At 38.0% G+C, this 25,539-nt stretch overlaps 1 protein-coding gene across 3 annotated transcripts in view; it reads right to left on the bottom strand.

Annotated features, from left to right (window-relative positions):
- ank3b (ankyrin 3b) overlaps positions 1 to 25,539 on the bottom strand; it is a 187,860-nt gene that overhangs the window by 120,326 nt on the left and 41,995 nt on the right. The window contains exon 1 of one of the 3 annotated variants that reach the window (XM_056245893.1): positions 8,096 to 8,116. The exons of the other annotated variants lie outside the window; for them this stretch is intronic. Coding sequence (XP_056101868.1) covers positions 8,096 to 8,098 — 3 coding nt within the window. The 5' untranslated portion in view covers positions 8,099 to 8,116. Of the gene's footprint in view, positions 1 to 8,095; positions 8,117 to 25,539 lie in introns of those variants that run through there. 3 annotated transcript variants of the gene reach the window in all.

Raw genomic sequence — 25,539 nt, 5'->3', positions numbered from 1 at the left:
AAGCAGGCTCTTTAATGAAAGCAGTTTACAGGATTTGGAATCGAGAACCAGTTCTTACACATTCGCCTATATTATAAAAAAGGACACTTAATCATTTTTCATGACGTTAACAGTTGCTGACCATGTGTATTCCTGTGTTGTTGTGGAAAGAACACTGTACTAAAATACCCTCCTGCACCAAATACTGGCTTTTAATGTTACCAAAAACAGTATTTTTTTCTTTAGTATTAAGTTAGGAATGATTACTTCAAAAGGACCAAAATATCGATTTGGAATTTAAATCAATCTTTACAATTCCCATCCACATACAGGGACAATCGACCTTTACAGTACAGTACAGTACAGTACTTAATGACCTGTTGAAAGGTTTGAACTTGCAACCTTTAACCAAACCAAGGTAAAGGACATGTTTCAGAGATTTAAAGTCAGCATGAAATGGAAGTTGTTTTCTCATTTAAAGGTCCCGTTCTTCGCGATTCCATTTTTCAAACTTTAGTTAGTGTGTAATGTTACTGTTAGAGCATAAATACTACCTGTAAAATTATAAAGCTCAAAGTTCAATGCCTAGCGAGATATTTTATTTAACAGAAGTCCCCTTTCAAAGCATACAGCGAACAGCCGGTTTGGACTACATCCCTCTACTTCCTTTTTTAATGATGTAACTAGAACAGTTTTTTTTACTAATCTCCGCCCACAGGAATACACAAAAAAGGGGGCGTGGTCTTGTTGCGCTGGCCTTTCCGGGCAACGTGCGATAAGCTGCTGTCGAATCACAACACAGGAACCGCTGGCACAATCAGAACTCGCTACGTATTTCTGAAGGAGGGACTAGAACAAGGAAGTCATCGGGCCGTTTTTTTGGACAGTGAAAACAGCGGTATACAGATAAGTAAATTGTGTGAAAAAATACTGTGTTTTTTTACACGTGAAACATGAACACATGTTATATTGCACACTGTAAACACAATCAAAGCTTCAAAAAAACATGAAGAACGGGACCTTTAAATACTACTGCAGCTCCAGAGAGAGACTTACAGTATCTACATGAGGTTATATCTATATGTGTGTAATATGCAAAACAAAGGACGATAGACTTTACGTCTGTTAGAAGGCTTAGTATGGTGCATCCCACAGCAATGTGTGAGAAAAAAAAGGAGCAATCTCCAAACTTCGTGAATTACAAAAAATCATTAAGCTTACAAAAGCTGTTACTATGAGTAATGAGGAAAAATTAACTGCCATAATAGAGTTATCCATTCGTTTTCAATCTGGGACAAAAGCATAGGAAGCAAAGCTCCAGGATATGGCCAGCAAAGAAAAAAAAACCTCAATGGCAGCATGCAGAGAGTCTGCACAGACCTTCCGGCCCATTAACCCAATTGGTTTGAGAGTGTATGTGTGTATGAACGCTATGTAAGCTCTAGATATGTGTTAGTCTTTGAAGTCCTGTCGAGTTTAGAGTCAACAGGAAAAGGCATTTGCAACCCATTTTACTTTCATAATGTGGCGCATTTACGAAAATATCAAAAAGTAGGACGGATCCATCAAAAATGGAGTGGTTTGTAAAAAGTTGGCTTCTCTTGCGGAATAGAGGCAGACATAAATGTGATTGCAAAAGACTACTCGCCTCCTGAAACACGCTCGTTGAAAGCCTTGGTGATGTCTCATGAAAAAGCCATTTTATAGGCTTCATCATGATGAAGCCTATGAAGCCTATATTTCTTCATGATGAAGAAACACTTTTTTATGATTAAATGTGCACCATAGGACCAAGGAGAGTGTGTATTAAAGAGGACTATGCTTTTTTTATTTTCTAGTGTGCTATGTTGCTGTTTAAATATGAAAAAGGTCTGCAAAGTGGCAAAGCACAAAGTTCACACCCAGAATGATAACTATGAAGATAACTAATAAATGAAACTATATTAGCATCCTAACCAGCGGACAATATAGTTCTGTTTATTCTAAGCGCGTGCTTGTCTGTCACTTTAAATCCTTGAGCTCATTAGAGCAGAATGGATTCTGATTGGCTATGATGTTGATTTTTATAATTTATCAGCTGGATAAAATAGTTCTGAAAGTGATTCCAAATATATCATTTCTCTGTGCCGTTATTGTTATGGCTGTGGTGTGGACTATGCTTCTTTAATATTGAGAACGATTTTTAGAACTATATCTTTACTGTTATCTCTTGGTGTAAACGGGCCTTTATTCTCTATATCAATGCGCACTGTTTCTGAACTCCGTGAAACGCCTCCATTGTAGTCTTGAGTTTTCTTGCGGAAACCTACACATAACGTCACAATATTCCTCATTTAAATAATTCGTTGCGTTAATAGTATGCTTGCGTTTCCCAAAGCTGTGTAGACCAATGACAACACACTGGTCCAGCCGACCAATCAGAGCACACTGCGCTTTTCAGAAGGAAGGTCTTCATAGAGACCGGAACTAAACAGAGTTACTGGCAGACTGGGAAGAGAGGTACAATGTAAAATATATGAAAACAATGTGTTTTTTGAACATTCAAGCATGAAAACCTATTCTAGTAGACCCCAAAACAAAATCAAGACTTTGTAAAAAGGCATAAAAAATGGCCTCTTTAAGTATTCTCAGTAGGGTCGGTTTTCATTTCATGTTGACTTTGCCAGAAGATATCAAAAGAAATCAAACAAAAGCTGACGGTGACCGTCTTAAGCTACAGTAGCTGTCTAAACTATGTCTTTTCTCACAACCGGTGACCTTTGTTTAAACGGAAGCTTAGTTGAACTGTCTTGTAGCATGAAATTAAAGAGCCTTTGGGTTGCATGCGTTAGCTTAAGATTCCACTTAAGAGTAAGAGGAAATTTGACCATCGGCCAAGTTTCCCCGATCTTTAGTGGATCTGATCATTACCGAAAGCACTGGAACAGCAGAATTGAATTGGAGGATTTTAATTGTGACGAGCTGAATGTCCGGGCAGTTTAAAAAGTGACAGAATGCATGTACCTCAGCGACCGATCGAGCGGTCCATTAAAGATGCAAGTATGACTAAGTAGTAGTAGTCCCACTATTCTGCTACACACTCAAAAGTATGTACTTTTTCTTCACAAATACAGTACACTTTTAGAGCATAGTATAAGTAGGCAAATTGGGACGCAGCAAATGTATTTTTACTTCTGGAACCCATATAGCACTCTGTTGGGCAGATATTTGACTGCCGGCCACTCCAGTCTCCTTCAGCTGTGTTCAAGGAGAAAAGCCCTGTCATTTCACATGTCTGCAAAGTTTGTAAATGTTTCATTTTTCAGACGGGGCTTGTCATCTCCGATATTCCTTTATCAGCACAAACAGAGGTGCCGATGACAAACAAACAAAGGCTGAGGGAACACGACTGGACCTTCGAGGTATTGTAATGCGGCAATGTGTCTCCATCAGTGACCCTGTTTCGTGTAAAACAAGATCCAAACCGCTATCAGTCACGCACAGACAGACCTGACTGTCAAGAAGAAAGAGAGTCAGTACTGAATTATGCCGGAAGGGTACTAAACAGTTATCAATACTGGCAGCTGAGCAAATGACATATTATTTGACATATTCATTATCACTGAGATTGTATTTCAGCTACTGTATAAGGCCATGGCAATAGGGGTGTATTAATATATCGTGTCACAATATATCGATGAAAAAATGCATCAATGTGTATCGTGGATAGTGACAATATGTATTGTGTATAAAATTTCTGTGTGAGAAAAAATTAAAGTTTTCAGAGTTTCAGTGTCAGTGCTACATTACACTGCTATATATAATGTTGAATATAATGTATAATAATGCAATGGGAGAATATTTGTGGGTCCTGATAATGCCAATTAAAAGTGGCCTACATTATTTTAAATATTTCTAGTCAGTGAAAGAGTGCAAGCGTATTCGTCTAAAATAATTCTGTATTTTCAGCTTCGGAATTATGAATATTTTTATTCTGGTGTCACTATTGTCCTGTGCATTGGGTTACCAGCACCAATTCCAAGTCTATTCATTTCCGCACCCAATGTAATATCAAATGTAACATTTTAATCAACAGTCAATTTTTTGTTAATCTTTTACCATATGTCTTGGAGTATCTCAATAATATCGTATCGTGAGTTCAGTATCGTGATATGTATCGAATCGTGACATGAGGGTATCGTCACACCCCTACAAGGCAACATGTCTCAAACTTGATTTAACAAAAATAACTAAAAACAAAATTAACTGAAATAAATTCAGAGAATATCTAGATAATTTAGACTAGTTTTTTTTAGTTTTAAACAAAGTAAGCAAAATGAGGTTTATGCATAAACCAACATCATAATATTTGTTGTGTATTTGCTGTATTAGGTGTTGCTCTGTGGTTACTGCAAATGCACTTCTTAATCAGTATTTCTTGTTTTCACATAAAAAATATTCAAAGTTCAGAGAATATGTATTGGATTTAAATTTTAAATCAAACAAAATTAGGTTTTTGCATAAAATAAGAAAAGCTATTTATACACAGCTTCTTCAGTAAATGGCATGTTCAGTAAATGCTTGCTTCTGAGTAGCTTTTAGTCTGTTGCTATGTTGGTTGCCCAGGAACTCAAGAATACAAGTTAAGATACCCATAAAACATAACATAATCACGGTCCTCCATACATCAGCACAGCACTTTATGTATGTATATATATAGACATTAAACTGCAGCACATAAAGCTGCTTTGCTGTCAGGTTCTAGTGTGGCAGCTTTCCAAAACACTAGTTGAAATGTGTCCCATCACTAACAAAGGCAGTGTAACAAAGTATATCTATCAAGCTAAGATTTATATTGCTGGCTAAAAGGGAATGTGATCCAACATTGGTGCTGAGTAACACCCAATACAGCGGGGTTAGCTAAAAAGCCAAATGAATGAAACACTCAGCTAATCCGCTGATGTCGGCGCACTGGACCTCAGGACTGTGTTGTGTTGGGAATAAGCTTCCTGAAGCCTGAGGGATATGTGTAATGATGGTATCAGATGGTAGTACCATGGTACTAAGGTAGGCTACTGAATAACTGGTGTCACTTGAGTCTCTTTAGCCACACTGTTGAGGGAGCATGACTGTCACATGGACAGAGGAGCATGTGTGTGTGTGTGTGTGTGTGTGTGTGTGTGTGTGTGTGTGTGTGTGTGTGTGTGTGTGTGTGTGTGTGTGTGTGTTAGCAGTTAGCCATCACCCTCACTCTCTGCTGTCATGTCCGTTCACATAACGTATCAAACACCCCATCATAGCCTCGCATCTCTGTTCATGTCAACACCCAGGTAGCCTTTAACTCACACGTGACCCCTTCTTTCTCTCCAGCCTTTTCCCATGCATCCATTACAGACAAGCCAAAGTCCTATAGTGCCAAAATATCATCTGCCAGGATCATATTTTACAATGTAATTGTGTTGCATCAAGTATTTCCAAAAGTGCAACTTAAATGATTAAAACCGTATCAAAGGCAAAAGAAAATTATAAAGTAAAAATTTTAATTTTAATCTGATGTTCTCTAATCTTCTTGTCTTTTCACATTTTAAAATGCCATTATAATATAATGTCTTGGAACACTTTATTAAATTATAATTTCTTTTTCATAGAGAAATTGCTATGCTTTCATAGCTCAGGACCTTAATGAGTTTTAATTCATTTTTTGATCACCTTTGATGTTTCTCTAAAATCCCTAAAATTATTCCTTAAAATGAAAATTATTTATATATATATTATTGTATTAAAATTGTATATATATATATATATATTCAATTATAATAAAGGAGTAACTTTAGGAATAATTTATAATTAAGGCGATTTAGGTAACTTATGTTGAAAGTGGCTCTTTCATAGCTCAGAAGCAATTATGAGCTTTATTTCATTTTATTGATCAACTTTCTCTCAGATGTTTCTCCTAAATTCCTTTTGAGAAATAAAAATAGACAACTGAAAGAAATTCAATAAAATTAAGAAAAAAATTGGAGTCAAAAATGAGAAATGAATGCGATATTAAAAATGAAACTCTAAAACTCACACTCAGTCAGATATGTGATAGTCAGTGAAACAGCAGTGCAGAAGTGCTTGTGTGTTCATGTCCACTCTGGAGACTCCAGCAACATGCCCTCCTGTCACACCTCACCGAACCCAACAGCAATATCAAAAGCTGCTCTTATGATTTCTGCTTTCAGTCGAAAGGCCTTTGTGCAGCTATAACAGAAATAAGTGCTTACTACCTCACTCGCTCCCTCATTCCCAACGTTACTATGGTGGATCACTGAAAAGTGAATGTCTTTGTGATACAAGCTTCATAATACTGTCAAACGTGTTTTAAAAGAATTTCAAAGTGAAAAAGGGGCTATTTTGCTAAGTCTCTGGGACTTAAAGACCGAAAACTCTCAACATAACATTACAGTGAATGGTTAACAGATCTATGATCCATAACTAATCTACAGCAAAAGAAAGAGAGTCATAACTGTGTTCTGTTCTTTACAGTTTGAGAGCATAATGTGCACTGAAGTAATAAAGCATGTGCTGGGTCAGTCTGAGAGCTTTCTGAAACGTTCTCTTGGAAATCCAGCAAAATATTCTTCTTTCGCTTATTCATAACATTTTCAACTACTATACTGGATGATCTGTATCTGCAGTTAAGAAGAATACATTAGAGCTGCTGTAAGCAATTTCCACACGCTATAGCTGCACCAAACATAATTGCAAACATAATTAAATTTGTACATGTTCTGAAGAAAACATGAATGGTGCTTGCCGGTGCAAAACTCACTTCCTCGATGCCAGAATGTAGTGGGTTGTCGCTAGAGCATTGCTAAGCGGTTTCTAGTGTGTTCTGGGTGGCCCACCCTTAAAAAGCCTGATATACTCATGGCGAAGTTCTTTTTCGTTCTTTGCTTAGGGGTAAAAAAGAAGTTATATGTGACCAGAGGTAGGCCGACGAGCTGGATGGCGCCTTGCATGGCTGCCGTCGCCCGTCGGTGTATGAATGAGTGAGTGAATGGGTGAATGTGAGGCAAATTGTAAAGCGCTTTGGTGGCCATTGGGTCTGTGAAAGCGCTATATAAATGCAGTCCATTTACCATTTACCATTTACCATATATTGTTCGCAAACATCCCGACGCTGCTGACAGCTGCGTTTAGTGAATATGTAAATATGTGCTGTATGATTTCCTCTCAATAGCAAAATAAACACAGCAAATATGACAGCAGTGAGAAAACAGCAGTTAGGAAAGCATATGATCACAGCGATGTGGATATGTTTGCACAAGCTCTGCGATTTGGATCTCCAGTCAAGTCACGTCACTTTTATTTATATAGCACTTTATAGTATACAATAGATTGCTTAAAATTAAGCAGCTTTACAGTATTAAACATGACAAAACAGTGTCAGTGTCTCTTTTAATTAGAATAACCACTTTATTTTCAACTGTAAAGCAGTGTATAAAGCATGTGTTCATGTTTTGCATGCGGATGACCAAGTCAAAGAAGGCGGAGCCACAGAGCCAAACCTACCTACAGCGTATTCGCAATGGACCTGAATGGTACTTCAAAGGTGAGTTTTGAGTTTTCCAGAAAGTCAATGTGGATAAGCCAACTGTTGCAACCTTGTACATACACAATCCTTAGCATATAAGTAATAATAGGCTGATATATCACTCAGGCTAAAACATATGGTGATATTTAACTGATGATCAGCATCAGTCGATTATTGATTAACAGTATGTCCTTTCTAAAATCTACTGATGACTCTTGTCAACTACTTTTTTGTACTAAATTTTGCATAAACATACTGCGAAAGTAGTGTTCATTCATCAAATTAATGCACATCTTATTTGCATCTCATTAAATGCATTATAAATATTTGCATTTTGCCATAAATCGGCAACAATCATTCAAATCCCAAATCAGCTGACCATTTTATTCAAGCAAGTCTCTACTACAAGCATCTATTAGTTAACAATCGCTCTATATCCCATATATTAGCCTAAAAGTTTTCTCACTGAAACATAAATAAACTAGCCTACATCTCAACCACGAACGCAGCCAGCAAACATCTCTACTAATATTTAGCCCATTTGAAATGACTTACCATCTCTCATCACAAGCCCTTACATGACTGAGTTTGCTATGAAGCATTGTAACACATCTGGGGTGAGCGAGGTGTGTAGGTGGTGTATAGTACACAGGGGTGTATATATAGTCAGGACACCGCTCACTTACAAACATAGAGGAGTTATCATACCAGGACACACTGTAAGAAGATAAACAACTTAACATGGAGCTAAGTAGGCATTAGCCTGTGAACGCAAGCTCAGGGGGCGCTGCACTCTCATGTCTCCAAGGAGAGCAGGTGTCTGGGTGTGTGTCACAGAACAGGAACTCCCAGGAGGGGGACGGATGTTGCGGAAGAACACGTACACTAGACGGATATGCCCGGCTCTCTCAGTATCTCTGCTCCATGGGCGAGGTCAGATCCACTACCCTGCTGGGACTCCGCCAAGGATCTCCTAGGCAACTGACATGAGCACACAGCAGCTACAAATAGAACAGCACACACACACACACACACACACAGACTCAAACCGTGAACCTCTCCACAGGCAACGTTGCATACACACAAAAGCATAGCACCTTTTATAATCACTGCCATCCATGCAAAATCTATGGCTAAAAATCCAAGATTGTTTTATAACGTAATGCTGCTGTCGGTAATTGGCGTTATTCGCTAGGTGAGGGTAGCATCACTACGACTCATAATTAAGGATACAAACCCCTAAAGGGCTGTTCATACAAAGGACTATAGTGAGAACTAAATCTATAAAGGTTTTATAATCATTCCCAGTGAAATTAGGAATTTTCACCACAGATATAACAAGAATGACACAGAGAAACTGTTGGAATATTGTTGGAATAACTTATATTGTTGGTATGGATGCTAATATAGTTAGCATTGTTGTTATCGTTCTTAGTACCAAACTAACCATAAAGCTTTAATAATCATTCTAATTAAATGAGAATAGAGAAGTTTACACCACAACTGCAGTGCGCGTTATTGTTAACAACGTTATTGTTCTGTGTATATTAGGGGTGGTTAAAAAAATCGATTATTGATTAATCGCGAGTATGTTATGGACGATTATGAATCGATTATTAAATTTTCAAAAATCGATTTTTTATTATTAAAAAAAAAAAGTTTGCGTTATTATTATTGCCGCATCGCTGGATCTAGAGAGAAGCCGCCGCCGCCGTCGAGGAAGCGACAAGACAGCGCCTGAAGAAGCCGGCCGTCTTCGCCACCTTCAGCCATCCGTGCGAGCTACGCTATCCGGCGACGGATCCTTTCTTGCAAAACGTACTGTCTAAGGCCTCGTTTACACTGCAGGTCTTGATGCCCAATTCTGATTTGTTGCCTATATCCGATTTTTTTTACCGTCCGTTTACACGTTCTTTAAATTGTGACCCATATCCGAGTCATGTGTTTACACTTAACTGAAACATCGCGCATGTTTAAAGGGGTCGTCTTGCTCAGATGGACGAAGCGCAGCGAGATCTCAGGACAGGTGGGAACATACAACATGATCTCATAAAAGTGAGTAGCCTATCTATAGCACAAATTTTATTTCTCATGCCATTTATAGCCTACGCCAAAAATAGTTTTTGCTTGCATATGATACGCACTGTAAACGTGCGTATTAAACGCCATAAAGCTATATTTTTGGCGTAAATGCCACGTGAAAAAATCGTGGCGGGCTTTAACGAGGAGCAGTGGGTCCGAAATTTTAGGATGAGCAAGCCAACGTTTGATATGTTGTGTCAACGTGTGTCCACATTCCTCTCCTACGACGACACAATGTTTCATCGGGCCATCCGTCCATCCGCAGATGCGCGTCTGGGTTTCTCTCGTCATTAAACCGCGGAGACGCAGCCTAATGCCTCGGAAAATCCGATCTGCCTGTTTACATGACAGTCGCATTGGCACATATCCGATTTACATCTGATTTATTTCCACATATGAACGAGGCCTGAAACCGATCTCGAAATATCCGAATGCATGCGTTTTTTTCCTGTTTACACTGTCATAGAACACATCCGATCTGTGTCGCATACGAGTAAAAAATCGGAATTGGGTCACATTTCACTGACAGTGTAAACGAGGCCTAAAAGAGCAGCGAGCGTCTTTTTCAAGATGCCTTGCACTTCCTGCGGCGCATGCAGAGCCCCGCACAGCGACGGAGACCGCCATGTGATCTGCGCTCTCTGACTGGGCCAGGAACACGCAGCTCTTGCCCTCAGGGGTTTGTGAGCTCAGCGACGCACTTCCGATGTTGACCCTGCGGGCTGCACTGCCGTCGTTTTCTGATGCAAATGCTCGCCGGAATGACTCCCTCGAGCGTCTATCTCTCTTTCTCCGCCCCCTCTCCCGGACTCGCAGCCGCCGGCTCCCGCCCGCGCTGCCGCCGCCTCTCAGGGGACGAGGCGCTTGATATGGATGAGGACGCGCTGCTGACAGCTGTTCTAACCGCATATAATGCAAAAAATTTTTTGCATTATAAACTTTTTATTTACCTTGACATGTTTCGACTGCAACCTGCAGTCTTCCTCCACCTGAACAACACCTTGTCTTTCTAGAATAAAATTGTCCAATTTCTACAGTATGTTGGTTCTGATCTACTTCCTAAAGGAAATAAGCCTTTCATTTATTTGTTATTGTTTCGTTCAACTTGATGAGTCACAACACAATGTGATGTATTCATTTCTGTCTTCTAGTGTTCATAATAAGTTCATTTCATTTCTGTGTTCATAAGCCACATACAAATAATTCTGAAGTTATAACTACACGACACAGAAAGTGCTTTGAGTTGTTGTTACTCAATAAAAGAGTTAAGTAATTCAGCAGCTGACTTTTTTTTAATACTGCAATCACTTTGTAGTGTTTTTTCGTTTACTGTTGTGAAATGGAAAATCAATAATCGCTAATCGAGAATCGTTAATAATCGAAAATCGACTATAATCGAATCGGGACTTCAATAATCGTAATCGAATCGAATCGGGAAATCAGACAGATTAACCACCCCTAGTGTATATTAGCGTAATATCGTTTTCGTAACCCTAAGTAAACTATGACATAACTCATCCCACAATGTTTGTGTTTGTCGAATCGTAAAGCTTGAGGTGTGCCATTACTTTTTGGATGGCAAAAACATAAACATTTAGGATTGGCATCAAATACAACAGTTCCATAAACAAGACGTTAATATTGAGTAACTTACATTTTAGACAAAATATTTCGCCTATTTTGCTCCACCAAGGAATGCAGTCCCAAACAAAGCCAAAGGCAGAGTCTAAACTGCGGTGTCTCTGAGCAACACAGTAATGGCATTCCAGATTGAATGGGTTTGAACAAATCAGTCGAGTGAATGATTTAGTGACTCACTCAAATCAGTGGCTACATCTGAACATGCCTACTTCCCTACTATGTGCGAAAAACAGCACGTAAAAAAGTGGCCAGATAGCCTACTACTTTCAGTGAGATTCTGAAGTGCACATCCAATGAACACTTTTCCATCCCATGAGGCCACAGGAGAGGATTTATGAATGGCAGTGAAGTGATGCAACTGAAGCTTGTAGGTCACATGACAGTGACAGAGTCCTGATTACATTGAAACTACACGCATTCATAGAAAATATTTTTTTAATGGTCACAAAGTTATTACTTATTCAAAAGAAGTAGGCCTACTTATTCAGATAGTATGCGATTTCGGACACGGCAGTAATTTGCTTTGTTCCTAAATTACTTCGTGTTTATGAACAAATCAGATGAATGAATCATTCAGTGCCTCACTCATAAAGATTTGTTTCTGCTTAAATTTGTGCTGAATTTGGAAAAGCATTAAAAAAATTATATATATGAAATAAATGGTAAAACTAGTATGCTATTTTGAATTCAGCCTCTGATTAATGATTCAATGACTCACTCATAAAGAGTCATTTGTCACCACCTACTGGTGTAATGATGCAACTTGCAGAAAGGGTAACTAAACAAGCAGAGTGATACAGATGGAATAACTGTTGTGTAATGTGATTTTACGAATTATAAAACACTGCCATATTGCTGTTGTTGCTTTGTGTCTAATCAACAACCCTTAATCTTGGTAAAATCACGTGGCTTATTGTTTCTTGTACAGATGCCTAACTTCCATTGGGCTGTACTAAAGCCTCTACAAAACAACACGGCACATGTTCACACGAACATCACAGCCTGTGGATCCAGCCTCAAGACTGCTACAAATTACGCCAATGACACCTCTGCTGTCATGGTAACACGACATGTGGCAGCTTCAGGGAGGAGAGAGGCAGATGTTCATAACTGAGTTATAGAGCCAGGAGAGAGAGAGCGAGAAATGATGATGATGAGAGGGTATGGAGTGGAGGTGAACATGGATTTGACCCATTTCTCACACCATAATCTCACACTCTAATTATTCTAGGTATGCCCATCAACACAAACACAGATCGCGTTTTTGATGCTTCTTTAGTTAACCCTCAGAGACCCATTGTAGACAAATGTAATAATAATTAAATAATAGCTTTTGTTTGCTTGCTTGTTAGGAAAGTTTGGATGTTTCTATACCTATAGGCTAGCTGTTTTTGGTCCTGTGGACACAATTATGTAATATTTTATGTATGATTTGAGAAAATTGCAGCTTGGTTGGTGATCAATAAAAATAATCTGTGCACAAGTGATATTTACTCTGGTTTCTCCATTTCTTCCACACATCACACGTACTTGGTTAAGTACATTTATTTTTGTTCATCTTTATTATGGACAAAATTGTTGGTCAAAGTGGAAAGGACGCCACAGTGGTATAATTTGATAATATTTTCGGAAATACAAATTACATAATTTTCACATAATAAATATATTTTTTTAAATTATATTTTCTATTTATATGTTTTTTATTTATTTTATTCTTTATTTAGATTGTCATTATTTTATACATGTTACAATTCATACAATTGGCCTTAGTGGTGAACACTAATTTTAATACATTAAAATACGTAATCAATGTCTGGGTCTACTTAAAAAAAACATAATTAATAGCCCCTTTCACACATACAGTCTTTACTGATAAATTACTGGTAAATTACTGTTAAGAGATCATGTGTGAACCAGGGGCGTAGCCAGTAATGGGCCAGGGCGGCACTGGCCTGCCCACATTACTCACTGGCCCGCCCGGGCAAGTTTGATAAAAATACATTTTTAGTTTATTTTTATTATTCAAGTGTATTTAAGAAAATATATTAATATATACCTGATTTATTGTTGACTGGTGTGTGTGTTTAATTTGTTTTCCGAATAAAATGGAACTGTTGAAGCAAGTTGTAGAAAGCCTCCCTCCGGAACGTTATTGGTTGCTATGGTTGCTAGGGGTTCCGACAGGAAAATTCAGCGGCGCTGGCGCCACAATAATGGCTAAACAACTTTCTTTAATGTGCTATTTGAAAAAAGCAAGAGTTGAGGAAGAAGACACGCTACTGCCTTCCTCTACCGAGTCCACCCAGCCCAGTTCTTCAGACTCATTAACCCACAAGAAGGCTAGTCAGGTGCTGGTGGCGGCCGCTTCTTGCTCCCTCTCTCCCGGTCAGCCTGACGCGGGTTTACCCGCCGATCTAACTGCGATATTATTATTTTAGCTTACTTTATTTTCGGGTGAACTGTCTTTGCACTGCTGACTAGCCTGAATAAAATAGACAGGTTATTGTCTATACTGGTTTGTCCAGCCTTTATTGAGCTCTGTTGGTTGAACATGATGATTTGCCGAATATTGCGAAATAAAGGTGTAACTGTTTTTGCAGTTTGTCAATTAATTTTTCTACTCTCTAAGGTTTAATTATTATTTAAGTCAGTTTTTTTTCTAGGAAAAACTATAGGCCCACTCACATTTTCACTGGCCCGCCCAAAATACAATTTCTGCATACGCCACTGGTGTGAACAGGACTTTTTTTTAAAATACCAGTAAATCTGACTTGAAAAAGTAATATCCTTACACCTGTCCCTTAGAAGTCAATTTTTTTTTGTCAAATTGAACAGATAGAAAACGACAGAAAGAGTTTCTCCTCACACTGGCGAATGAAGACGCTGCAGCATTGGAAGAACATTTCCCGATGACTGACATAACAGAATTTACCGGTATTTTGCTGCTGATGTGTGAATGGTCTCACATTGCTTGTTTGAACGGCATATTTTTGCATTTGCCGGTAAAGTCATTCTGGTAATTTTACGGTATTTTACTGGGATTTACAGTGTGAAATGGGCTAATGTCTGGGTCTCTACTCTCACACACCCTCCCCTCACTGTAAAACACTCGGATGTGTGTGTGTGTGTGTGTGTGTATGTGTGTGGGGGGCGAATGGGCAGACAGGGAGCACCACTGCCAGTGGAGGAAATAGCTGTCGAGTCAGAGATGCTCTAGCAGCCAAAATTTATAGGCCCCATCCAGACTCTTTCATTATCTTAGATCAGGGAAATGGGATGTTGAAAAAACAGCATTAACGCCTCATCTTCCAGACTCTTCTCAGCATGCTCTCCAGACACTGGGACTAATCCCAAGACGAATCCTTATAACTGATGATCAAATTTCCTAAATAAAGCATAATGAAGTTTAAGTGCATGTCCATACATTGCTGTAGTGACAACGATACGGATTTGTTAGACATTGCATGTAATCGCCCACATTAATACTGCTCTCAGATAAGGAGCTGCTCACACCCACATATAACTGTAACTGTGACTTATAAAGCCTGGAGGAAGTTAACTGTGGATTATTAGATGAATTTACTAGCGTGAGGCCCTGCTACAGCGTCCAAACCAACCTTTGAGTAATTTACATAATCAAAATAAAAACAAAAAGTTACAGTGACTTATTGGGTGATCCAAATCCATAATATTTTCCATCTTCTATAGAACACAAACAGAAATGTATAACAGAACGTTCACATCATTTCCTTTTTTAGTACCACTTTACTATGAGGTTCCATTTGTTAACATAGTTAACAGCATTATTTAACAAAGTAACAAAAAAATTTAACAAAATACTTCTAAAGCATTTATTAACCTTAGTTCATCCTAATTTCAAAATGTACTAATACATTATTTAAATTAAAAGTTGTAGTGGTTAATATTATTTAATGGACCTGAACATGAACTAACAATAAACCGGCTTTATTTGCAACTATTTTCGTTTGCAAAATATAACAAAAACAGACAATACTGACAATATATATATAAAATGTAATTCACAATATTAATTTCTTGCTTATTGAACTGCTGTATAAAATCAATATCACATTTGCAGATATTTGAGAAAAACAGCTCCTTCTGATGTTGCTTAACTATGTCATATATAAATGTAATATTGTGTTACATTTTAGACACAATATTCTCAATATTGTCTGTTTTTGCTCAATTTCGCCAATGAAAATGGTTCCAAACATTGTCTCCAGGCAACACACAGTGGCGTTTCATTACTGAATGAGTGAGCCAATGATTCAGTGAACCATTCATAAAGACGGTCACTTTCTTTGTTCCGGAATGAATCAGCCCAAATGAATGAATCGGTTGAATGAATGGCTGAATGACTCGCTCATTACAACATAGACTTGCCGCCAACCTCTGGTGGTTGGTTATAGTTTCATATTTAGAGTATCATCTCATTTTTCATTCATATTCATGCCACCTCTGTGCTGCATCAAACAGTCTGTGTAAATATACCCAAACGCCACTTCAGATACACTACACTTGCAGCTTTGAACAAACCTCTAAATATTAAACTCATTTCAACACAACCCTTCAGAAACATCCAAAAAGTTGCTCCACTAAGTACCAGATCTGTGTGCTTGGCGTGGAATGTGAGCCCCTGCAGGTGTGTGACGGAGACGCTCAGGAGGAGTGCAGGGCCCGGGACAGACGGGGCACCTCCAGCAGGCAGAAGGGCTATTTTACCAAACAAGTCTCAGAGACATGATGGTTCGGCCCGCTCACCACGGGAGATACCGGTCTCAGCTGGCACAAAACATAAATGCACCAAACAAAAACTTTTTATAGATACATGTGCTTTAAGTTTTCTATATGGCTGTTCAAGTTTTAGTGTGATAGTGCATAAAATTGTCTCTTAAAGATTGTATCTTAATGCTGTGAACAAAATATATATATATATATATAAATTTACTAAAATGTTCTGAATCTTTTCAATTTAAAATTTCTAAATATCTACTTTTGAGTTTTACATATAGTAAGGAAAGTAATAGGTTTTTATACAGGTTTGGAACATGAAGGTGAGTTATTTATGACAGAACAGTCATTTTTGGGTGAACTGTTCTTTTTTGACTAGATAAATGCAATAAAACCATACTATTTCTACTGTGACAATAATCTCAACAAAATTCAGATCACTTTCCATATTCTGACTCACTAGCATTCCTCTTCACTATTACATCACCTTCATTTTGGCTCTGTCCATATCTACATCTCTTTCTGTCCATATCTACATAGCCCTGAGCCCTAGTGTTCCTACATTTAAACAAAACAAACAACTGAGGGATTGACTAAACAGAATGTTGTTAGATCAGTGAACACAATTGATGGCCTGACACCTTGCTTGACTGAGAGCAAAGATGTGCCACACAGCAAACTAAAATTAATTCTGTACAATCAATGAGTCTGTTAACACTGCCAGAGCATGACAACTTCATTGATTGTACTAGGATAGTTTGTTAACAAGTCGATACCACAATTTAAAAAAGTAATGATACCAGTTTCCTATAGTATCAGTAGTAGACAGCTACTTTCAAGCACTCTCATGCGTATCTGTGCACATCCTTGTGTTAATGCACTTCAGAGTTGGCAGGTTTGTGTAACAATTCCAGCCCAATTGCTATAAAAAACCCGCCCAATCACGGCCAAAACTAGGCCAATCGTGTTCCGAGGGGGTTCCCCGCGTTTCAAGGGGTAAAAATCGAGGTGTGGGTAGCTTGTGAACTATTAAACGCGAACATCAACCCGATCACTTTAATTAGCATTCATGTAAACTACGTTCAGATTCATCAATCAGAATGAATTTATTCTGATTGATACAAAAGGTGTCTCAGCAAACATAGCTACTGATGCACTTCTTGGTGAAAATGAGATATTAATGTAACCACAGTGGGGTTGTCTTAAGTGAACAAGTGGGTCAAATGCATGCATTCGGCCCTTTAGTGTAAATGCAGCTCAGCAGACCTGTTGTTGTCTATGTCATTAATATTAAAGGGTTAGTTCGCCCATTTAAGAGATGAAGTTGTATGCAATCCTTACCAGTACTATAGTGCATACACACTGACCCACTCTGTTGTCACCTCCCTGGTCAGAGTTCTGGCCGCTGGAAGTTTTTCAATAAAGTACTCCCGGTTATTTTCCGGGGCCACAAAACTGTGCGTTTTTACGTGAAAAAATGATTTGCGTTTCAAAGCTTGATTAATTTACCACACAAAAAAAACGCCGGTCAAAATTCATACCTCAGTTTTAATCGGCACTATTTTCTATCCATTTCTATCAATCCGCGCTGCTGTCAACGTCAATAGTGCGCACGTTCCGATCAGCACAGCGCGACTCGCTGACAACATGTCTGACTGCGAAACTTCTGATGATGAAACCAATTTTAGCACAATGTCAGACGGATCAGATGATGAAACCAATTTTAGCACAACGACAATGTTATTGATTGCAACACAAAACCTCAATTGTGTGTGTGTTCAATCAAATAGTTTTCTCAGCAAATTGTACCAATATCCCAATATACTGTTTTTATATTAGACATCTTTTCACGTGTTTTATAATGGAGTCTAAACATCAGCTTGTTTACAGTTTTAGACATGGGATCATAAAGTTAGTAAATAGAGCTTACCCGTGGTACTGGTACAGCAAAACTCTTTAATTTTCCTTTTCCTCCTTGGTTGGGGATGTAATCGTCTTCGCTGAAGTGAGCACTACACACACGAAAATCCTTTATTCTGGATATTTTAGCTCCCACAGAGTAGCCGATGGCAACCAGCCAAAGCTGTCTCATAGTTATATTCGAAACAGTAAAACAATGGAATCTGTACTTTGATCCCGGCACATCCTTGTGGTCACAGCCTGGGAATTTACAAGTTCGCACCATTGTTAATTTAATACTTTTTACGTCGTTGTCAATCGATTGTGTAAACACTATGGAACATTGTGCGGTATTTTTGTGTGGTAAATTAATCAAGCTTTGAAACGCAAATCATTTTTTCACGTAAAAACGCACAGTTTAGTGGCTAGTCCTTGACTATCAAACCTGCACAGAAATTTTGACAAAGTAACAAAAGCGAGATCCGTTTTAATTACAGGATTCTCAGTCAAACTCAGACAATACTGAATCAGTTTTATTGTATTATTTCATGAATTGAAGACGAGGCCAATAATTAAAATTTCAATAAGAATAGTTTTATATAATATTTAATAGCAATTCAAATAGTTTTTATTTTACATGACATTCCAATTGGTTTTGTTTTTTAATTTCTAAATTTGTACTTATAGTTACTGCTGTGGTATTGAGAAATTTCACTGGCATTTAAATACTTGTATTGTGTCAACCATATTGGAAGAATTCAGTGTGGACACAGTGTAGGGCTCATTCTGCACATCAAGCACACTGAACTAATGCTTAGTCAGTTAGCATTACCTTGATTTAAAAGGCTACACACAGATACAGACACAGCACTTAACTAGCATGGAGAGGCTTCTAATTTTGTTAGGTGCACTGGAGCTTCAGTGTCTTGAAGGATGTTGTGTATTAAGACTGAAAGTAATATGAGGGAGTAAGTATTGTGTGTGTAGTATGTGTGTGTGCTTCTTTCTATAATAGATAGGCTACTTCAAGCTACGCTAATGCTAAGATAAATAAACATGCTTCACACACTGACAGTGAATTGAGGTTACATGTTGGTGATACCAATAGTTTGGTAGACCAGTAGAGTACGATTTCCAATTAAACACATTGTAAAACATCAAGGCAGAAGGAAGTGCCGACAATCAGATTTACAGTTGCAATAATGTTCTGCTAGTCAGCACCCTAACAATGCTCTTGAGCCTACTTGCAAAAAATGGTCTATTGGCATTAACTGCTATATACAGTAAACAGTTACTGCCTTTATTTTTGTGCTAAATAAAACCCCTCATTTTCTGCCAGAGAGAGCAGACATAGCAGCATCTCAGTGAGACCTGTGGTGAAAGCAGTGCAGTCTGACAGACATGTCTGGTCCTCACATTCAGACACACACTCACACATATGCGCAGATAAAGAGAGCCGTGCCAGTCTCTGTTAGCGTTCTCAAGAGAGTTTCTACAAAATGGCACTTGGTTGTATGTTCTTATCTTTCCAGAAGAGAGGAGAAGAGAAGGCCAGCCATCCAGCCCCTGACATTTACAGCGGCACAAACCCAAATGCTAGACCAAGCAGGAACAAGCAGGGTAAAAATCAGGCTGTCCTCCATAGTTAGTGGTGTTTGTTAAGGCAAGCTGCGCTATCATCATTATTGTTCATATTTAGGGTTAGCCATTCCAACAAACCCCTAATGCTAAGTATTAAAGGTGCTCTAAGCGATGTCATGCGTTTTTTAGGCCAAAACATTTTTTGTCACATACAGCAAACATCTCCTCACTAACCGCTGGCTACCTGTCCCCTGAACACACTGTAAAGAAACGCGATCTCTGTAGACAGCCCAGGCTCCACAAACAGCAACAAAAACAAACTGGGCTAACCCGCTCCACGAAACATGACAAATAGTTCCAGCCAATCACCGACAAGAAGGACTTGGGGGCGGGGTTTGGGGGGTTAGTGCGCGGATGAGGAGGAGGGAGGGTCTAGCTAGCCTCCGTTTTGTTTGACAATACTTTAAACGTCAACAAGAAGTGACGTCACCCGACATCGCTTAGAGAACCTTTAACCTCTGACACTTGTCTTGTTTGTGCTACAGACATGAACGATACCTCATGTTGAGACATGTTAAGACTAAAGGGACCCGATACACTAGAAGATAATCGGGCAGATTTTGGGCCCAATTCTCCCCTTCCGACAATCCTAGGTAAAGTCCCGATTATCTTGATGGTTCTACTGATTCTCTTATCAGATTTTCCTGTGGTGTGAAATTTGTTAAGAGTGTATGAATCTGCTCTGAAGAATGTAGGGGCCGCACCGATCTCAAATGGTAAATATTTAATATTATCAGAATCCTGATGTGTGGGGGATACCCCGAGGACAAACGCACACGCAGAGATTTTCACGTGGAACAAAACTATACCAAATCAGAAAGTGAGCTGAGGGAAGATGGAAGCAGTTCAAACACTATTTTCGCCATTTCTTCTTGCCTGTCGTCTGCCATCTTTGTTTATTCTAGAGTTACATTTGATTTGACCGTAAGAGATTTTGCAAGATTTCCTGTGTTCCCAGCCGAGAATCTGGTTGTTTGTGAATGGAATCTGTTAGGTGTTGTCTTGCAGTCACATCACGGCACTCCACAAACTATAGGAACAAAACTGTTAAATCTATGATTTTTATATCGTCATGTTTATGGTCTGAGATTTTTAAAAAATCTTTTAGTGTGGGCCAACCTTTCAGAGATCAGATAAAAACAAAATTCTGGCCTCTCACATACTTCCATTGAAAGAGGGACCCAAGTCATAAATAGAGCAGAATGTGATTGAGTTGGGTGTGAACTGACTTGGGCCAGTAACTACTTAGTAATGCCTTAACCACTCAGGAAAATTTAGCAACTGCATAGCAACCACCCAGAACATCCTACAAACCTATCAATTCAGAACACAGTAGCAAATACTTAGACGTGTTCCATTTAGATATCTTCATTTAATAATAATATTAACACTAATTATAATAAATTATTATCAAAAAATTATTTGCTGAGGAATAATCACACTTTTTTTTCTATGTTGTAATTTTAACAGTATAAAGCTCAGTTGTGCCGCATGTCGTTTGACAAAAAAAAGTTTAATTTCATATAAAAGATCAATGAAATTAATGTTTTATGTCTTCATTTGATTAGTAGAAAATTCATAGAAATGTTTTTTATTACTAAAATGGTTGTTTTTATTAATATTCAAGCATCACAGACAATGGCAGACAGTGACCAAGGCAGCTCTAGCATAATGTCAATAACACTTCTACAAATGACTTAGTTTCTTTACAGTTATTGAGGTAAACATCCCTAAATTACCGAAAAATGTTTCAGGTACAGTGAGCAATCATCTAAAGGTCTGACAACCACCCAGAACACCCTATCAACCACCTATCAACCAACCAAAGATGCAGCAGGTCCCAGAACATTGAAGCACTATTAAAAGCTTTCTATTTATTTTCAATCTTGTTGGTTAAAAAAGTGTTAATACTGTAAAAATTGTCTAAAAAGGTGCTACTCTAGAAAGTCCTGCACTTTCTAAATAGTCGAGTAACATCCGTGGAACAACGTCTTTTGGCAGTGAAGTCTGCTGTTAAAGCAGAAATTTGTTATGAAATTTGGACCTGCTGATTTAACTCAGTGATCAGGCCAGAGAAGCACTGCAGCTTCATTCTGTTCTCGTGATTCTTAGCCAAATTCAGCATTAGGAACACTGTTGGCCTCAGCAGAACTCAATATGGTTTGACAAAATGAGCAATCCCTGACTATAACTCATGCAATAACTTAATTGCACCAGGTATTTAAAGATGTTGCTACTCTCCAACTTCAAGTTATGGCTTAAAGAGATTATATTATCACTTTAGGTTTACTAATTCCCTCAATTAGAAAAAATATGTAATAATATGTTCAAAATATTTCAAGTAATCAGTTCCCATTTAGGTCAAAGCATTATTTGGAATATAAAGAAATAAAGAAAAAAAAATGAAGGAGAGCATAATAAAACAATTTGCTGTACTGCAAGATGATAAAACAGGCACATGGTTTGGGTTCGCTGGATTACCACTATTTAAGGTCTCAGAGTGGTTTTCCACAGGTCTTCTGTTACCTTTGCTATTAAAACAGCATTTCCTGAAGCCTGGGAAACCCAGAGAGCATTAAAACTATCGAGTATTCCTCCAGACTCTCGCTGGTCTCTCAACTGTGATGAAAGTATCAGGTTCCACAGATATCAGAGAGCCTGGGAAACAGAACGCTTGAGGCCAAGTTCTGTCGTGCCTTCCGCTGGACATTCCAACTAGGATTACAGGATCAAAATCTGGAAAGCCACAGTTTACTGGGGTTGTTTTATAGTTACCCCAACAAAAGAGTGAGAAATGCTGGAAACGAGGGCCAACAACCACCAGGTTTTCAAGGGACAACATTATTTTTCCCATTGTCTTTTTCCGCCATTCTGCTTGTAACATAATTCCTAAGAAAGCCATGACTCTAGACAGAGACGCCAATGATCTACTCCACAGTGAGAGGCTGGTCGTACTTCGCCCAGCAAGGCACACTGTTGCCTATATTATGCTTTGTAGCTGAACCCTCCATTGTCACAAGAACGCCCTGAATGACAGGTATTGATCAGCTCTGGAGTGATGTCTGAGAATGCATTAGATGATTCACTTCTGCATCGTATTAATGTCATATGCCTTTGATTAATATCAAGAATTATTTTGTCTATATCAGGTGGAATGACATAGAAATGACTGTTTGTTCAATTTCCAGTGCAATATCCTGTCTAAAGACCTTAGCGCAGGCTTTGCATGAAAAAGGTCTCAACTCCAAAATCAATCCTCATGTTTCTTAAGTCATCTAAGAAGTTTCATTTACAAGAAATGCAAAGATTGTTTTATGTGAATTGAATATACTGCACATATACTTGTACGTTTTCTTTAGGTGAACATAACATCTTACTTATAGTTTACAATTTATATATTATTTTTGCACTTTAAGTATAATACTGTGTTCCTATTTAGGTATTGATTTTTTTACACTTGAAATATACCTTTAATTGTATTTTAACTCTTTCCATTTTAAAAACATTTTATTCCAGCTTCATGCATCCTTTTTTTTATCAACACTTGAATGTCGGTACATTTTATTAAAAAAGCAACATTTTAAACAAAAAGCTGAGAAAAACACATTTTTGTCAAAGACTACATCCGGATGAGATTTAGAACAATGATCAAACGTATATGGAGTAGATCGAGTCCATCAAAACCCCAAAGCTTCCCAGTCTTTAACCCTTCCTGGGTCGACATTTCATTCAGAAACGTTAGGCAGTTTTGAACTTATATGCTGTTTAATGTTTGATGATCTCGTTATTTTACATTTGCATTTTACAAACTTCTATCACTTGATTCTGCTTCTTCTTCACCTGTGTTTTGATCTGAAGATTCTGTACTATTTCAGAAGGTGCGTAATAGCTCCACCTCCCATATAACAGTGAAAAAATGGAAATTCAGTCATTGGCGGCGAAAGAGTAAAGTAGATTTGAATTAAATTCCTATGTAGCCTACACTACCAAAGGACTGCACAAAAAAATCTGAATTTTAGGTATATTTCTGATAAATACATAAAATATATTTCTGACAAGTACATAAACAGTAGACTGAAAATATGCTTATTTTTAGTTTAGAAGTTTACTAATACCACACTTGAATAAACTTCTTTTTCGTAAGGGTATGCAACATAATTGCTAGTAGTGGGGGACATGACAAAACCCCAAAATGTATGAAGTTATGAAGCGTAGCTGTCATTGACATTATAATGGTGGGTTTTACCCAACTGGACGCTGTGAATTTAGGATTTAAATGTTTTTATTTTCTTGTTTTAGCCTTATACAGTCATTTTTAGGTCAGATCATTCTTGTAAACTCACTGACATTTTTATTTGAAAACCGATACAATTGCTGAGCTGACTAGTGCCTGCAATTACATAATTACTAATAAATTCTCAAGCAATAACTCTCCAAGGTTGCAATGATGATTGAATACATATTTATTTCCACTACATTCTGCTTGTTTTGAGTCTCAAAGTCAGACATGAGAGAAGCTTCATCAATAGTTTAACAGGAATTGCGTCCTGTTGCAAAGTCAACCGTATTTTCAAAGCAAATATCTTTTGATTTTTTATTCTAATTGGTACCCTTTTTCAGCTTATTCTATGTTAATATTAACTAGCCAAGCTTGACATAGGACGAAAAGCATTAAATGTGTTCAAAAGTGAAGCTCCACAGTCAATGGTGATATAAGAAAACAGTAGCTACAGAGAATCTGGCATTACAGAATAGAAACCAATTTCCAAGGTGTTGAAATATGATTCATCCTCTGTAAAAAGCAAGAGATGCTCCAGAGTACAATTCGACAACATAAAGATAGAGTCTAATTTTCCTTAGACTGCTGGGATAAAGCTGCATTTGCCATCATGTCTCAAGCTTGAATTTTATTAAGTATGCACTTAAGATTGCTCAATAAGAAAATAGGTTACGATATGTTACTATTGATTAATCCTGTTGTTCCAACCAAATTTGGGTTGTGAGACTCTTTGACTGTACAGTATGTGTGGCATGGCATCTATGGAAGCCCAGCACTTCCTGTACTTTCCACATCGTCGGCTGGGACTTGCCAAGGCTCACTTCCTGAATGGTTCTCCAATTAGAGTGGCATATCCAGATTAGCTTTCAACTACACTGTAAATGTCAACCTTGCATGGGGTCATGCTGAGGTTCACAGGAAGTATGAGTCATTTAACCCCAGCTTCTATCAGCAAGGGTTTCTTCTCAGTCTTGTTTACAGTAGCCTTATAGCACATTCTTGGCATAAAGATCATTTCACAGCAATGACAATCTTATTTCAAAACAGTGACCCAGGCTTTAGTTAGAAACAGCATGTTGAAAACAGTGTATCAAATCAATGTGACACTGACATTGAAGAACCTCTTCTGTTTGATTCCTCTATGGAATCAAATCAGCATATTAGAATGATTTCTGAAGGGTCATGTGACACAAGCTATGTTTCCATCCACACGTTTTTATCCGCATTAAGTGATATCGAATGAAAAATGCCTTATGGAAACAGTAAAATTCGATTGAATTTCATGAATATCGACTCAAATGAAATACGATCGGTCTCATCGGATTTTATCTTGATCGATATACGGCTTATGCGATAAACGCGGATGGAAACGTTATTATGGTGCGATCCATTTTGCCTAGTAAAACTTGAAAATATTGAATATTGAATAGCTTGAATGTTGTGCAATTCGGTGAGAAAATGAATGGAAACACCTTAACATCTCTCAAATCAATTCGATATACCAATTTGATCGCAAAACAGCATGTGACGTCATTACGCACAGGTTTTTATCCGCTTTAAAGCTGTTTGATGGAAACACACTTTGCAGCTTTATTCGCATGAGGGTTTTTTTTACCGAACTTAAGATAATTCGATTGACAAGTGGATGGAAACATGGCTACTGAAGACTGGCGTAATAGCTGCAAAAAAATCTGATTTGCCA

The sequence above is a fragment of the Rhinichthys klamathensis genome, unplaced genomic scaffold (assembly GCF_029890125.1).
Source record: "Rhinichthys klamathensis goyatoka isolate OS25496 unplaced genomic scaffold, OSU_Roscu_1.1 h1tg000035l_1, whole genome shotgun sequence".
Taxonomy (NCBI): domain Eukaryota; kingdom Metazoa; phylum Chordata; class Actinopteri; order Cypriniformes; family Leuciscidae; genus Rhinichthys; species Rhinichthys klamathensis.
The sequence above is the reverse complement of the archived record's forward strand: the minus strand, read 5'-3'. Positions and strand labels throughout refer to the sequence as shown.